This window comes from Ictalurus furcatus, chromosome 16 (genome assembly GCF_023375685.1).
Source record: "Ictalurus furcatus strain D&B chromosome 16, Billie_1.0, whole genome shotgun sequence".
In the NCBI taxonomy this organism is placed as follows: Eukaryota; Metazoa; Chordata; class Actinopteri; order Siluriformes; family Ictaluridae; genus Ictalurus; species Ictalurus furcatus.
Genome location: NC_071270.1, coordinates 26320052 through 26335051, shown reverse-complemented (window position 1 = coordinate 26335051; position 15000 = coordinate 26320052). Strand labels below are relative to the sequence as shown.

The window sequence follows — 15000 nt, the reverse complement described above, 5'->3', positions numbered from 1 at the left end:
TCTTTGAAATTATATACACAGAGGCCACACCTCCTTTCTTTGAAATTATATACACAGAGGCCACAGCTCCTTTATTTGAACCTATATATACAGAGGCCACGCCTCCTTTATTTGAACCTATATATACAGAGGCCACACCTCCTTTCTTTGAACCTGTATGCACAGAGGCCACACCTCCTTTCTTTGAAATGATATACACAGAGGCCACACCTCCTTTCTTTGAACCTATATACACACAGGCCACACCTCCTTTCTTTGAACCTGTATACACAGAGACCACACCTCCTTACTTTGAAATGAGATACACATAGGCCACACCGCCTTTCTTAGAACCTATATACACATAAGCCACACCTTCTTTCTTTGAACCTATACATACATAGGCCACACCTCCTTTCTTTGAACCTGTATACACAGAGGCCATGACCATTTACTTTGAACTGACAGGTACAGAGACCACGCCTCCTTTATTAAGACAGACAGACACAGAGAGGCCACACCTCTTTCCTTTGAACTGATTAACACAGATGCCACACCTACTACGTTTGGATTGACAGACCACGCCTTCTTACTAGGAGTGATAGGCACATTGACAACACCTCTTTGACCCAATTCTTTCTCCCATAGGCACCACTTTGAATTAATGAAGCTGTGTCATAAATATTGGCACCCCTTCCTCACTATCCTGGTGCTCCCGCTGTAAAGGTTAAACCAGAACTGTCCACCAGAGGGCGCTGTAAGCACGGCTCTGTTATACTGCAGCAGAATCGTGACCATTACCAGATCAGGCTTAAAGAGGAGGATGTGGAGATTCCTGTCCTCCAGCTGGACTAACACCAACACACAGATGGCTGTAGTCACACCACAGACAGCGTGGGCAGCTAACAGAGTGCTTTATGGTAACTATCACACACACACACACACACACACACACACACACGATTAGGCTAATACTACAGGACACTACATCAGTGTTTACCTGTTAGTCTCTATTCCCAACCTTCACATACTGAAAATATAGAAACCCATAAATGTACACGTGTAAATAATTAATTAGGATAGTATAATTAGGGTATATTTTGCTAAACACATGCTAAAATAAATTAATACGACATATATATTCAATATATAAAAAAGAACCTGGTTCATTTTTGCCTAAAACAATAATCCAGCCAAAAATAAAATGTAGAAATGAATCCCAAATGCACTCATCCTATCCTGGACTGGTGTCTGAAATGTGCTTTTCTAATTTCGCAGTAATAGAAGCTAATAGCCTCCAGCTTAGCATCGCCAACGCTAACCTGCCACAAGCAGCTTTGTGGAACTTTTTTAATGAAGAATTTTTATGTAAACGTGTGATACTGGGTGAAACGATGTGTATATTATAAACTGTAATAAAAGATGCTTGTGACAGACACTGGACTTACATAAATAAAGTTAACTTCCTGTACTTTATTTACTTATAAACGTATTTATTTACATTTTTTTATTCATTGTTGTTTGTTTATTAATGTTCTACTTTGTGAATAGATTTCTTTATAAAGCAACCTTGGGTGTTAGAAAGGTACTCGATAAATGTAACATGAGGAAATAAATCAATAATACAGTATACTGTACACACACACACACACACACACACACACACACACACCTCTCGTGGGATGCGGCCATGGTACCAGCCGTGGCTCCTCAGGTCACTGCTGCTGAGTTTGAGTTCCTCCTCCAGCTCCTTCCTCAGCTTCTCCGGGGGAGACTCCAACAGGTACTTCTCCTTGGAGAACTACACACACACACACACACACACACACACACACAATTTTAGTTGTATCGAATTTCTTCCAGCAATTATTTTCACTCTTATATTCATGAAAATTAAAAACATACAGAGAAGACAAACTGGGAATTATTTAAAAGAGTAAACATTCCATACAGTACAATACAATGTAAATAAATAGAATACAATATCGTATCTGTGCAATACAATGTTGCACATATTTATATCTAACACACATAAAATAAACACCAGACTCGAATTCATTCACAAAGAAATTTTAATGTATTTTTTTTCTGCTAAAACGTTATTGATTGAAGTGTTAAATCTGTCCGTTTTAATGTATTTAAAGTCTCTTTCATGAATAATATCTTAAACCTTTTCATTCCAAGGACGCAGAACACGAAGGTTCTAGAACAACTCCATCGCCTCGATCTTATTAAATTCCTGTGCATGTGAATCAGGAACGTGAAAATAAAAGCTTCACGCGGTTCATCATCACTTCTGTTCTCACCTAATACCCACAGAGCAGGGCTTTAAATATCTCCTATATCACACACACACACACACACACACACACACACACACACACACGCGTAGAAGCTCAGATCTGGTGTATTAAAGACTTCCTCGTGTCACACAGATACAGTGGGAGGAATAACTGACGAGGAAGATGAGAGAGAGAGAGAGAGAGAGAGAGACGAGAGAGATGAGAGAGAGAGGAGAGAGAGAGGAGAGAGACGAGAGAGAGAGAGACGAGAGACGAGAGAGAGAGGAGAGAGAGACGAGAGACGAGAGAGAGAGGAGAGAGAGGAGAGAGAGAGAGGAGAGAAAGAGGAGAGAGAGAGACGAGAGAGAGAGAGGAGAGAGAGGAGAGAGAGAGAGGAGAGAAAGAGGAGAGAGAGAGACGAGAGAGAGAGAGGAGAGAGAGGAGAGAGAGAGAGGAGAGAAAGAGGAGAGAGAGAGACGAGAGAGAGAGAGGAGAGAGAGGAGAGAGAGAGGATAGACAAAGAGAGAGAGAGGAGAGAGAAGAGAGAGAGAGAAGAGAGAGAGAGGAGAGACAAAGAGAGAGAGAGGAGAGAGACAACAGAGAGAGAGAGAGAGGAGAGAGAGGAGAGAGAGAGAGGAGAGAAAGAGGAGAGAGAGACGAGAGAGGGAGGAGAGAGAGGAGAGAGAGAGGATAGACAAAGAGAGAGAGGAGAGAGAGAGGAGAGACAAAGAGAGAGAGAGGAGAGAGACAACAGAGAGAGAGAGAGGAGAGAGAGGAGAGAGAGAGAGGAGAGAAAGAGGAGAGAGAGAGACGAGAGAGAGAGAGGAGAGAGAGGAGAGAGAGAGGATAGACAAAGAGAGAGAGGAGAGAGAGAGGAGAGACAAAGAGAGAGAGAGGAGAGAGACAACAGAGAGAGAGAGAGAGGAGAGAGAGGAGAGAGAGAGAGGAGAGAAAGAGGAGAGAGAGAGACGAGAGAGAGAGAGGAGAGAGAGGAGAGAGAGAGGATAGACAAAGAGAGAGAGGAGAGAGAGAGGAGAGACAAAGAGAGAGAGAGAGGAGAGACAACAGAGAGAGAGATTCACAATAGATGCTTTGTGTGTTTCAGCTGAGATGAAGTTCAGGCACAGTGTCAGAGTGTAAGACCATGACCTTGAACAAAACACACACACACACACACACACACACACACACACACACACACACAGAGAGAGAGAGAGAGAGAGAGAGAGAGAGAGAGAGAGAGAGAGAGAGAGAGAGACAAACACTGCTTTATTTGTGTTAATAAAAGAGACAGTGACTGGAACAGAGGGGGCAGAGTTTATTATTATTATTATTATTATTATTATTATTATTATTATTATTATATATGAAGGACTTTTTTCCTGTTTCTCTAAAAACTTTGTGTACTAAAAGTTTATGCCCCAAAATAAAGCAAAAAAAAAATAATAATAAAGAAGTTATTAGCAATGATTCATTTTCATATTTCAATGAAATATTTTAATAGATATTTTTTCTGCGAAACTCAAAACACTAAACGTCTCATTGTTATCATTTTAATTCTTTAAAATGAAAAGTATAATATATATACATACATATTTTTTTCTGGAAACTTTGCATTGGGTAACTTTAAGATAAAGGCTTTAAAGCTGCATTTTTGTGCTGGATGATGTCATATCATCCTACATCATAATTACATTAAATATGTCTGAAATAAATATAAATCAAAAATGAAAAACTACAATTAAAAAAGAAACTTCATACAAACGCCCTAAAACGAACTAAAATAACACGGGGAGTATAATAATATAAATATAGAAGCAAACACAGTGTGATGTGTGTTATGTTTGTAATTATGTAAGAAATGTAATATACACGGAATTATGGTTATAAACTCATTCATTTCTCCTTCTTTTTTGTTAAAGCAGCGTTAAACTGACGGAATTATTGAATATATTAATATTTAAAGAAACCATGAATGATACCTCAAGCTTTTTGGTTACTGGTTTTGAATTGCAGTAGAATTATAATTTCACAATAAATAATAATAAAAAAAATTATTTACAAAATCATAATCCTGACAGAAAAAAATGTAATAAATAAATCAATCAAAAGTACACTGGAGCTGAGGGTTTAAAAATCCACCAACATGTGGGTAGATGTGACTCTGTGTGTGTGTGTGTGTGTGTGTGTGTGTGTGTGTGTGTGTTCTAGGTCACGCTGTTCTTCACTTCCTCCAAAATAAATTGATTTAGCATCTGTTTCTTTTTCTCTCTCTCTAAAGTGCGACATGGATGTAGGAGCTGAAGTGGAGTGGTGGTGGTCTCAGCTCGGGTTTGATTATCTTCCTGAGTGTGTGTGTGTGTGTGTGTGTGTGTGTGCAGCATGTGTAACAGAGCTGCAGGGTCAAGTGGATGAAGTTATTACTTTTGCCCCGGTGCCTCGGGGGAAGGAGCGCACGTCCGTCCGCACACTCCGTCCCTACGTAATCTCATACCGCTGTAATTGACTTTGGCGGCTGAGAGGAGAAACACGCCGGGGTGTTTGGGCCTCGAGCTCTGAAACAATAATCTGGTGTTGCGACCATGGGGAAAAAACAGATCTGCACACGAGCCACTTCGTGTTCAGGAGAGAGGAGGAGAATGGAGAGGAGGTAGAGGAGAGAGGGGGAGGTAGTGGAGAGAAGTAGAGGAGAGAGGGGGAAGAAGAGGAAGAGGGTGGAGGAAGAGGAGAGAGGAGGAAGAGGAAGAGGGTGGAGGAAGAGGAGTAAAGAGGAGAGAGAAGGAGGAAGAGAGAGGAGGAGGAGAGTGAAGGTAGAGGAGAGAGGGGGAAGAAATGGAGAGAGGAGGAGGAGGAGCGAGGTAGAGGAGAGGGGGGGAGGAAGAGGAGAGAGGAGGAAGAGGAGGGAGAAGGGGGAGGAGAGAAGAGGTAGAGGAAGAGGAGAGAGGAAGCGGAGAGGGGGGAGGAAGAGGAGTAAAGATGAGAGAGAAGGAGGAAGAGGAAGAGGGAGGAGGAGGAGGGAGAGGGGGAAGAGGAAGAGAGAGGAGGGAGGAGAGAGTTTTCTGGTCAGCACACTGTATTATTAATGCGAGGCTGAGTGGAGAGGATTCAGGTTTATTGTGTTTGTTTATGCGTCTGTGACTGCGCTACTGCTCCGTACAATAATCCATCAGGAAGAGGAGAGACGTAAAGAAGAAAAAGACAAGACGATAGAAAGAGAATTAAAGATAGAAGAGTAGAACAGAGAAGGGAAGAGAAGAAGAAAACCAGTAATAGAAAAAAATAAGAAAAGGAGAAGACAAGAAGAAGAGAAGAGAGCAGAAAAGAGAGCGAGCGAGCTAGCGAGAGAGAGAGAGAGAGAGAGAGAGAGAGAGAGAGAGAGAGAGAGAGAGAGAGAGAAGGGTCTGCCTTTCACTCTTCACACACAGTTGAGGAACAACCTCGTTTCTTTTTGTCTTTACTCTGTCCCACATAGAGCGAGTCCTCTAGCAGGCCTAGTTTCCTGCAGGGACACGTCAGCTCTGCCTGCACACACACACACACACACACACACACACACACAGACTGACACATACACCCTTCATTTATGCAATTATCCAATCAGCCAATCACGTTTCAGCAGCTCAGTGCATAACATCACGCAGATAAACGTTCACGTCAGACTTCAGGCCAGAGAAGAAATCGCAGGGATCTCAGTGACTTTGAGTATTTTGCGTGTTTCAGAAATCTCCTGCGATTTTCACACACACCAGTCTCTAGATTTGTGCACCGCGTGGTGCGAAGAACAAAAAACATCCGGCGAGCAGCAGTTCTCTGCATGGAAAGGCCTGGCTGAGGAGAGAGTTCGGAGGAGAATGACCAGGAGAAGAATGACTCCAGCTGACAGGAAGGCTACGGAAAGTCAGACAGCCACTCTTTACACCCGTGCTGAGCAGAAGAGCATCTCAACAGCAGAACACAACAGCAGAAGAGCACACAGGGTTCCACGCGCTCCCTGCACCTGGACAGATATATACAGTACCCACAGTACATATACACGTATAAAGCAGTTAGCCTGTTAGTTCTCCAACTACAACTGCTTTCTTTGTACATATTTTTTTTTAATTGCATTACTCTTTGTTACACACTTTGTATAGCATCCTCAGTGTCAGGCTGGTATAAAGGTTGAGTGTTAGGATGAGTATAAGGTGCTAAATAAGTAAATAAATGAGTAGGTGAAGAAATAAATAAAAATATATTTGCATATTCCTGCCCACCAGTCAGCTTTGGCCTATCACACCACAGCTACGAGAGGGTGAAGGCTAACACATGCTTCCTAACACACTCCGAGGAAAGCGCTATCGGCCCTCTTCCCCATACCTGAGCTCACAAGAGGATAGTGTCATTGTGATTGACAGGGGAGAGAAAGTAGGCCCCTCCCACCCAGAGAGAACGAACAATTTTGCTCTCTCGACTGTCCCCAAAATTGTGTTTTTTAAAAAATTTATTATAACACACTGCACCGTCATTACTCATGAAAAACATCAACATGCATTTCAACATAACCTCCTCCTCTGTGTGTGTGTGTGTGTGTGTGTGTGTGTGTGTGTGCCTTTGTGAGTTGTCCAAACAACGGGTTATGTACTGTTAAGAGTTTTAGTGCTTTAGCTTTCTATTATCTGCTCTCTCTCTCTCTCTCTCTCTCTCACACACACACACACACACACACACACACACACACACACAGTCTGATGCACAGACTAATTCAGGAAGATTATTGATCCTACACAGACGACTAGCATCATCAGAATGAGACAGAAAACAGACTAGCATGCTAGCATTTGCTACGTCTCTGTTAGCGGAATTAGCAAATTAGCGAATAGAAAAGTCACAAAAACTTTACGTGTGAAATAATCACGTGATTCACACGTGAAAGCACATGGTCTCATGGTTACGCACATGGTTTTTAGACAGATTTTACACAAGGACCTGTACACATGATTCATTTCTTATTGCATGTGACTTTTTTTAAAAAATACATCACTCATCTATCTTCATGACTCATTTTTTACGTCATTATGTTTTTCAACACAATTCACTTTTTTCATGTTTGACTTTTTCTTTTTACACAAACATTCTATGATAAATATTAATCTTAGTTTACACATGATTCATTTATTTTAATATGTTTTTCTTCACACATGATTCATATGTAATATAAAAATGTGACTCGTGAATCATTCGTGTGTTTTTTTAAGTGATTCGTTTATTATTTGAATGTGATTTATTTTGCATATGATTCATATGTTATTTAAAACTGTGAATCATATGATTTGTTCACGTGTTTTCTTTTTTACATGTTGATTAATTTATTTTAATGTGATTTTTTGGGGGTTTTTTTTAAAACATATTATTGACCTGTGAGGTAAAATTTGAATCAAATGAATAATATGATTCATTCACGTGATTTTTTTTAACGTGATTCGTTTATTTTCACATGTAACTTATTTTTACATATGATTTTTATCTTATTTAAAATGTGAATCATATAATTCATTCACGTTTGTTTGTTTTTTTATCCGGATGATTCACTGTTTTCATGTGACTTTTGTTTACATATGATTCTTTTCCTGTTTAAAATATGAATCACATGAATCATATGATTCATTCCTATCTGAATTATTTATTTATTTTACAAATGATTCATTTCTTTTCACATTATTTTCTTTTCACACGTGCCTTTGTCGCACATGATTTATTTCTTTTTACGTGATCGCATATCATTCACATTATGTCACACGTGCTTACTTGAGCTCACGTGTGCAATGTCATGCTTGAAATGACCACATGTTAAAAACACACCATCACGTGTGATTTTTTTTTCTGAAGTGATTTCTGATCTTGGCTTGGGACAGTGACCTGCGCTAATCCACAAAAAGTAAGATAAGAAAGCAGAAATGGCACGTGGTGAGGGCTTTAACATGCCCATATGATGTGTGGCCATGTATCTCCACACACACACACACACACACACACACACACTGAGCGTAATGGGTTCGACTCCCCCATTGGCTGTCATGAATACACTTCAAATGTGATTCATCACCCGGTTCCCATCAGACATCCCCTTTAGACCCCGACACCCCGCCCCCTGCACCCATCTCCACCAGCCAATCAGAGCGCGCTCACGTTGACTGAGTGCAGATCCCCCGCTGGGGTGAAGCTCCCAGAACGGCGTGGATGCAGAGCTCCATTAGAGGGGCCAGCAGTGAGGAGATGTCCTGCAGGGAGTCACGGGTCACTGGACACTTTCAGAGCTAATCCTCCGAGCTCCAGGGAGGAAGCTGACGCACGTGACGCAGGAGGGCCTACGTGAGACACAGCTGCTGCTCTGAATTAGACGTGTGATTAATCGTATCGTCAATACGTGTAAAGGGGTTCAGGCGCGAGTAATTATAGCAAAGCTCCACGCATCTGGGAAGGTAATTGGAATCGCATCTCCAGAACGATTCCTTTACGGCTTAGTGGGACGGTCTTTGTTCTTTTTTTCCCCAAAAATTGATTTTAATGTGATATTAAATGTGAGTCTTTTGTAAGGAATAAAACACTCAGTTTTATCATGCTGTTAGACAGAAAGAAAGAAAGAAAGAAAAACAGACAGAAAGAAAGAAAGACATTCAGACAGACAGAAAGAAAGAAATTCAGACAGACAGAAAGAAAGAAATTCAGACAGAAAGAAAGAAAAACAGACAGACAGAAAGAAAGAAAATCAGACAGAAAGAAAGAAAAACAGACAGAAAGAAACAAAGACATTCAGACAGACAGAAAGAAAGAAAATCAGACAGACAGAAAGAAACAAAATCAGGCAGACAGAAAGAAAGACATTCAGACAGACAGAAAGAAAGAAAAACAGACAGAAAGAAAGAAAGACATTCAGACAGACAGAAAGAATTAAAGAAGACTTTAGATTTTAGTGGGTGGGGCAATGAGACTCAACTGGTCATATCTATGATTCTCAAGCAGGCGTGGCTATGATTTGTGAGTGGGCGTGGTTATGATTCTTGAGTAGGTGTGGCGGTGCTTCTCGGGTGGGCGTGGTTATGATTATCAAGTGGGCGTGGTTATGAGACTCAGGACGGCTGGTGAAGTGGAGAAATGTGATTGACATACTGCTACAGAACATTAGGACTTCCACGCACTTCTTCACTAACACACCTCCACTGCTGCACTCTCTCTCTCTCTCTCGCTCTCTCTCTCTCTCTTGCTCTCTTTCTCTCTCTCTCTCACACACACCTTCTCTCTCTCTCTTCCTTTCTTGCTCTCTCTCTCTCGCTCTCTCTCTCTCTCTCTCTATTCCACCCGCTGTGGAGATGCTCTTTACACTAATTCTTCCTGACACTGAAGTCTGGAGGTTTACTCCCACTCCCCACACACATCACCACTGCTTTCCCAGCCTGAGGAGCCTCTCTCTCTCTCTCTCACACACACACACACACACACACACACACTGTCAGACAATTACAAAAGAGCATGGGATATGAACGCTGACAAATGAACAAAAATAGATAGAAACCACAGAGACACATGGCAATAAAGAGTTATGATTTATTTATACAGGGTACACACACACACACACACACACACACAAAGGATAAGAAGGATAGGATAAGAAGATCAATTTTGTGTGTGTGTGTGTGTGTGTGTGTGTTTGTTTGAGTTATTTGCTCCACCACTATGACCCTGACTCCTCAGGAGAGCACACCTGGGCATGGTGTCATAATGGAAACATGACTCTGCACCCTCCCTGAAGATCACCGCGTAGTGTGTATTGGTCGCATTCGCCTGTATATATATATATATATATATATATATATATATATATATATATATATATATATGTGTGTGTGTGTGTGTGTGTGTGTTGGCTGGAGTGTCAGAGAGGAAATGAGGTGGAACCGAAGCAGAAATTTGGACACCTTTCAGTTCCCTGGTGATCTGTCTCACGCACACACACACACGCACACACACACAAACAGAGAAGAGAATGACAAGGTGTGAAGGAGGAAAGAAGAAGTGATGATGAGTGAATTTGGTAGTCGACGGCACACACACACACGCACACACACGTACACACACGTACACACACGCACACACACGCACACACACTGTGGTTGCTACTGTACTTTATTATGTATCATACTTTTTGCTAAGTAGTCACTTAGCAAACGATGAACAAGTCGCTTGCGCCATTTGTAGAGATTGTCGATATGGGCGTGGTCTGTTATCTTGGGGGCGTGGCCTGTTCTGATGAGAAATAGTTTTGTGCTAGCTTCATTCTCAGATTAGATTAGCCAAACCAGCTAACTGTATTAGCTACATACACTCAGCAGAGGCACTAACGATCTCTGCTACTTTCTTCCAGGGTTTATTTTTCTTCATGATGTCTGTATGCACGTTTAATGAGAGCGCATTCAGTTCAAATGATGAAAGAAAGAAAGAAAGAAAGAAAGAAAGGATCCCTAGTCATTTTGCTGCTTGCTAGCGTTAATGTAGGCTAAGCTGCAACGATCGCTAACGCGTAGGAGAATCAGTGATTAATGGGTTTTTTTTTTTGGATAGTATAAAGCGTCGTTGTGACTTACCTAGGTGTTGAGAGTACCTAGCATTAGCATTAGCATTAGCTACCAGAAAATCTCATTATCCTGTAATCTATTTAGATTTATTCTTCAGTACTGCAGTTTCAGTATTTAGTCATTTACATCCATCCATCCATTTTTTATTACCGCTTATCCTACAGGGTCGCGGGGAACCTGAAGCCTATCCCAGGGAGCATGGGGCACAAGGCGGGGTACACCCCGGATTGTCATTTACTTCCACATACTTCATTAGATTTTAGATTTCAGTGTTTTTATTTGATCTTTTTCTGCATTATATATATATATATTTATTTATTTTCTGTATTTATTCAACAAAACGTGACACAGAGTTGCACAGCTGTCCCGTCCACACCTTGTGAGTCATCTCAGTGCTGAAAATAAAACAGAATATGGAAATTTTCCTGGATCTCACCGCTATTCCGGGATGCCTGGGTATCATAATTACAGAGTGTGCATGCAGCGGTATTGACCTGACCGTTCTGTGTGCGTGTGTGTGTGTGTGTGTGTTCTCATTTCTTTTTCTGCAAACGTGCAGCGTTAATATTGCATAGGTGGTGCAGGAATAACGGCGAGTGCTGCATATTAATGGGAACTGGCTGCGTTCTGTACACTGACTGTCGGCTGCCATATTCACTCATTATCACTGCTTCTGTTTCTCACCCAACAGCTCACCATCCTCTCTCTCTCACCTCTGGATCTGTGTGTGTGTGTGTGTGTGTGTGTGTGTGTGTGTTGGGTTTAACGACAGTCTGGCCTATTACAGTGACAAGCGGAGTTGCAACATCCTGATCCCTGTCCTCTGTCCAGAATAATGAGGAGACACGGCAAGATGAAAGGGAAATGTTTTGGATTTGTGGAGGTCCGTTGGGTCTGTGGAGGTCTATGAGGTTCTGTGAGGTTCTATTGAGCTTTATTGTGGTTAGTTGGGGGGGGGGGGTGTTGTGGAGGTCCATGGAGTTCTGTAGGGGTTTGTGTGGATCTATGTGCGTCTGTGGAGGTCTGTAGAGGTTTGCAGGGGTCTGTGAAGGTCTGTCAAAGTCTGTGGGTTGTTTCTGGAGGTATGTGGGTGTATATGAGGGTCTGTATGGGTCTGTGGAGGTCTGTGGTTACATGTGGGAGACTGTATGGGTCTGTGGGTGGTTTGTGGAGGTCTGTGGGTGAATGGGTGGGCCTGTATGGGTCTGTGGGTGGTTTGTGGAGGTCTGTGGGTGAATGGGTGGGCCTGTATGGGTCTGTGGGTGGTTTTTGGGTCTGTATGGGTCTGTGGGTGGTTTGTGGAGGTCTGTGGGTGAATGGGTGGGCCTGTATGGGTCTGTGGGTGGTTTGTAGAGGTCTGTGGGTGAATGGGTGGGCCTGTAGGGGTCTGTGGGAAGTTTTTGGGTCTCTATGGGTCTGTGGGTGGTTTGTGGATGAATGTGGGAGTCTCTATGGGTCTGTAGGGGGTTTTGGGGCCTGTATGTGGGGTTTGTGGGGGTCTGTATAGATCTGTGGAGTGTATGTGGGGGTCTGTATGGATCTGTGGGTGGTTTATGGGTGTATGTGGGAGTCTGTATGGATCTGTGGGTGGTTTTTGGGTGTATGTGGGAGTCTGTATGGATCTGTGGGTGGTTTGTGGGTGAATGTGGGAGTCTGTATGGATCTGTGGGTGGTTTTTCGGTGTATGTGGGAGTCTGTATGGGTCTGTGGGTGGTTTTTGGGTGTATGTGGGAGTCTGTATGGGTCTGTGGGTGGTTTTTGGGTGTATGTGGGAGTCTGTATGGATCTGTGGGTGGTTTTTGGGTGTATGTGGGAGTCTGTATGGATCTGTGGGTGGTTTGTGGATGTATGTGGGGGTCTGTATGGATCTGTGGGTGGTTTTTCGGTGTATGTGGGAGTCTGTATGGGTCTGTGGGTGGTTTTTCGGTGTATGTGGGAGTCTGTATGGGTCTGTGGGTGGTTTTTGGGTGTATGTGGGAGTCTGTATGGATCTGTGGGTGGTTTGTGGATGTATGTGGGGGTCTGTATGGATCTGTGGGTGGTTTTTCGGTGTATGTGGGAGTCTGTATGGGTCTGTGGGTGGTTTTTCGGTGTATGTGGGAGTCTGTATGGGTCTGTGGGTGGTTTTTGGGTGTATGTGGGAGTCTGTATGGATCTGTGGGTGGTTTGTGGATGTATGTGGGAGTCTGTATGGGTCTGTGGGTGGTTTTGGGGTGTATGTGGGAGTCTGTATGGATCTGTGGGTGGTTTTTGGGTGTATGTGGGAGTCTGTATGGATCTGTGGGTGGTTTGTGGATGTATGTGGGAGTCTGTATGGGTCTGTGGGTGGTTTTTGGGTGTATGTGGGAGTCTGTATGGGTTTGTGGGTGGTTTGTGGGTGAATGTGGGAGTCTCTATGGGTCTGTAGGGGTTTTTTTGGGCCAGTATGTGGGGTATGTGGGGGTCTGTATGGATCTGTGGAGATCCATGAAGCTCTCTGTGTGTTGTAATAACAGAACAGGATTGCATGAGAGAGAGAAGTAGAAGCATAACTGCACTCCTGAGCATGTGGAGCATATGGTGTCCTACAGGGGGGTCAGTAGAACAGCTCCAGCTCATCCTTTACTGTGGCCTGGAAAAGTCCTCATGAGCAGGTCTGTCCACTTGGACTAAAAACAGATTTTTCAGGTTACTGCGTGTGGTCACGGCGATCATTAGATCAAAGGGTGGGTTTAATCCCTACATATGTGCACTGAATAGGTTATAGCACATAAGCTTCTACACCTCTATGTGCTATAAGGATAATTATTCAGAATTAAGTAGGTATAGTGCTGCTGTAATTTCCTGGAAATGTATTCCCATTTGTAGTCAGTTTGCTAATGGCTAATTCACAATAAACTGTCTTCTATCTCCTCAGAGGCCACGCCCCCTTCAACTCAACTAACAAGCACAGAAGCCACGCCCCCTTCACTGCTCATGTCTGATGATGATTCAGTGCTCGTCCTGATGCACATGTCTTTGCATCCATCAGCTCACGAAATAAGCAGCCATAACCACGTTCACCCTCATCCTCCCCCCTGTTTAAAGAGAGCGCCCAATTAAGGGCCAATTTACAGCCGCTGAAAGGTCAAAGGTTAGGAACAGTGATGGATTGTGGGTCATGGGGGCGCATTAATATTACCTTTTAACCCTGTGACTAGCAATACGCAGCTGAGCATGGAGGATTTAGCTACAGCCTTTTCTTATTGTGATGTATTCCTGTGTGTGTGTGTGTGTGTGTGTGTGTGTGTGATATAGCCTACAGGGATCTAGCTACTTTATGCCATGACATAAGTGTGAGCTTGTGTGTGTGTGCCTTTGTGTGCAGGTGTCAAGTGTGAAAGTGCAAGGCCAGAGGCTTTTACACGCTCAGATAAACCGCACATCCCACGATGCCGTGCTACCATGCTGCGCTCGGCGCCTGAGGAGGAAGAGAGCGAGCCGAGGAGTTCAGATACGCTTCGGATTAATCAATATGTGTCAGCGAGAGATTAATTGCGCAGCCTGGAAGACTGTCTGGAATTATGAAGACAGACAATCCAATAACGGAGTTGGGGCTGCGACTCTGAGATGATAAAAAACACTCATGTGGGTTAAAAAGCTGAGTCACTCGGTCAGTGCAGGTCATAACTCCTGCTCATAAAAAATTCAAACAAACCCTCAAATCAAACGTATCTACACAGACACGTTCGGAAGATGTTTCTTTAAAACTGGAATAACTTCTGAGATATCAATACACTTCAAAATGTTATGTTAAAACTAAAAAAGTTGAGTTCTCCCACAATATGCAACTTTAATAGGAACCCTTTTTTTTTTTTTTTTTTTTTTTTTTAAAAAGAACTCATGTTCTTTTAACAGTTCTTTTAAGAACTGTTGCTGCATTGCTAAATGAGACAGCTGATTTTTCAATTTTCCTATCTATAGTTCCAGGAACCTTTCTTTAGTTCCTGGTCCAGAGTTTCTTAAGAACCAGGAACTATCTGGGTGGAGCCTGTCATATTGAATGTTTCTGATTGGTCAAACTGTCCACACTGTCCAAACTGCACACACACACACATACACACACACACACACACACACACACACACACACACACAAACACACTGTTTGGA

General features: G+C 42.8%; 1 protein-coding gene across 1 annotated transcript in view; it reads right to left on the bottom strand.

Annotated features, from left to right (window-relative positions):
- LOC128620076 (SH2 domain-containing protein 3C-like) overlaps positions 1-15000 on the bottom strand; it is a 34071-nt gene that overhangs the window by 6812 nt on the left and 12259 nt on the right. Inside the window, exon 2 of the mRNA XM_053644727.1 lies at positions 1652-1780. Coding sequence (XP_053500702.1) covers positions 1652-1780 — 129 coding nt within the window. The remainder of the gene's footprint in view (positions 1-1651; positions 1781-15000) is intronic.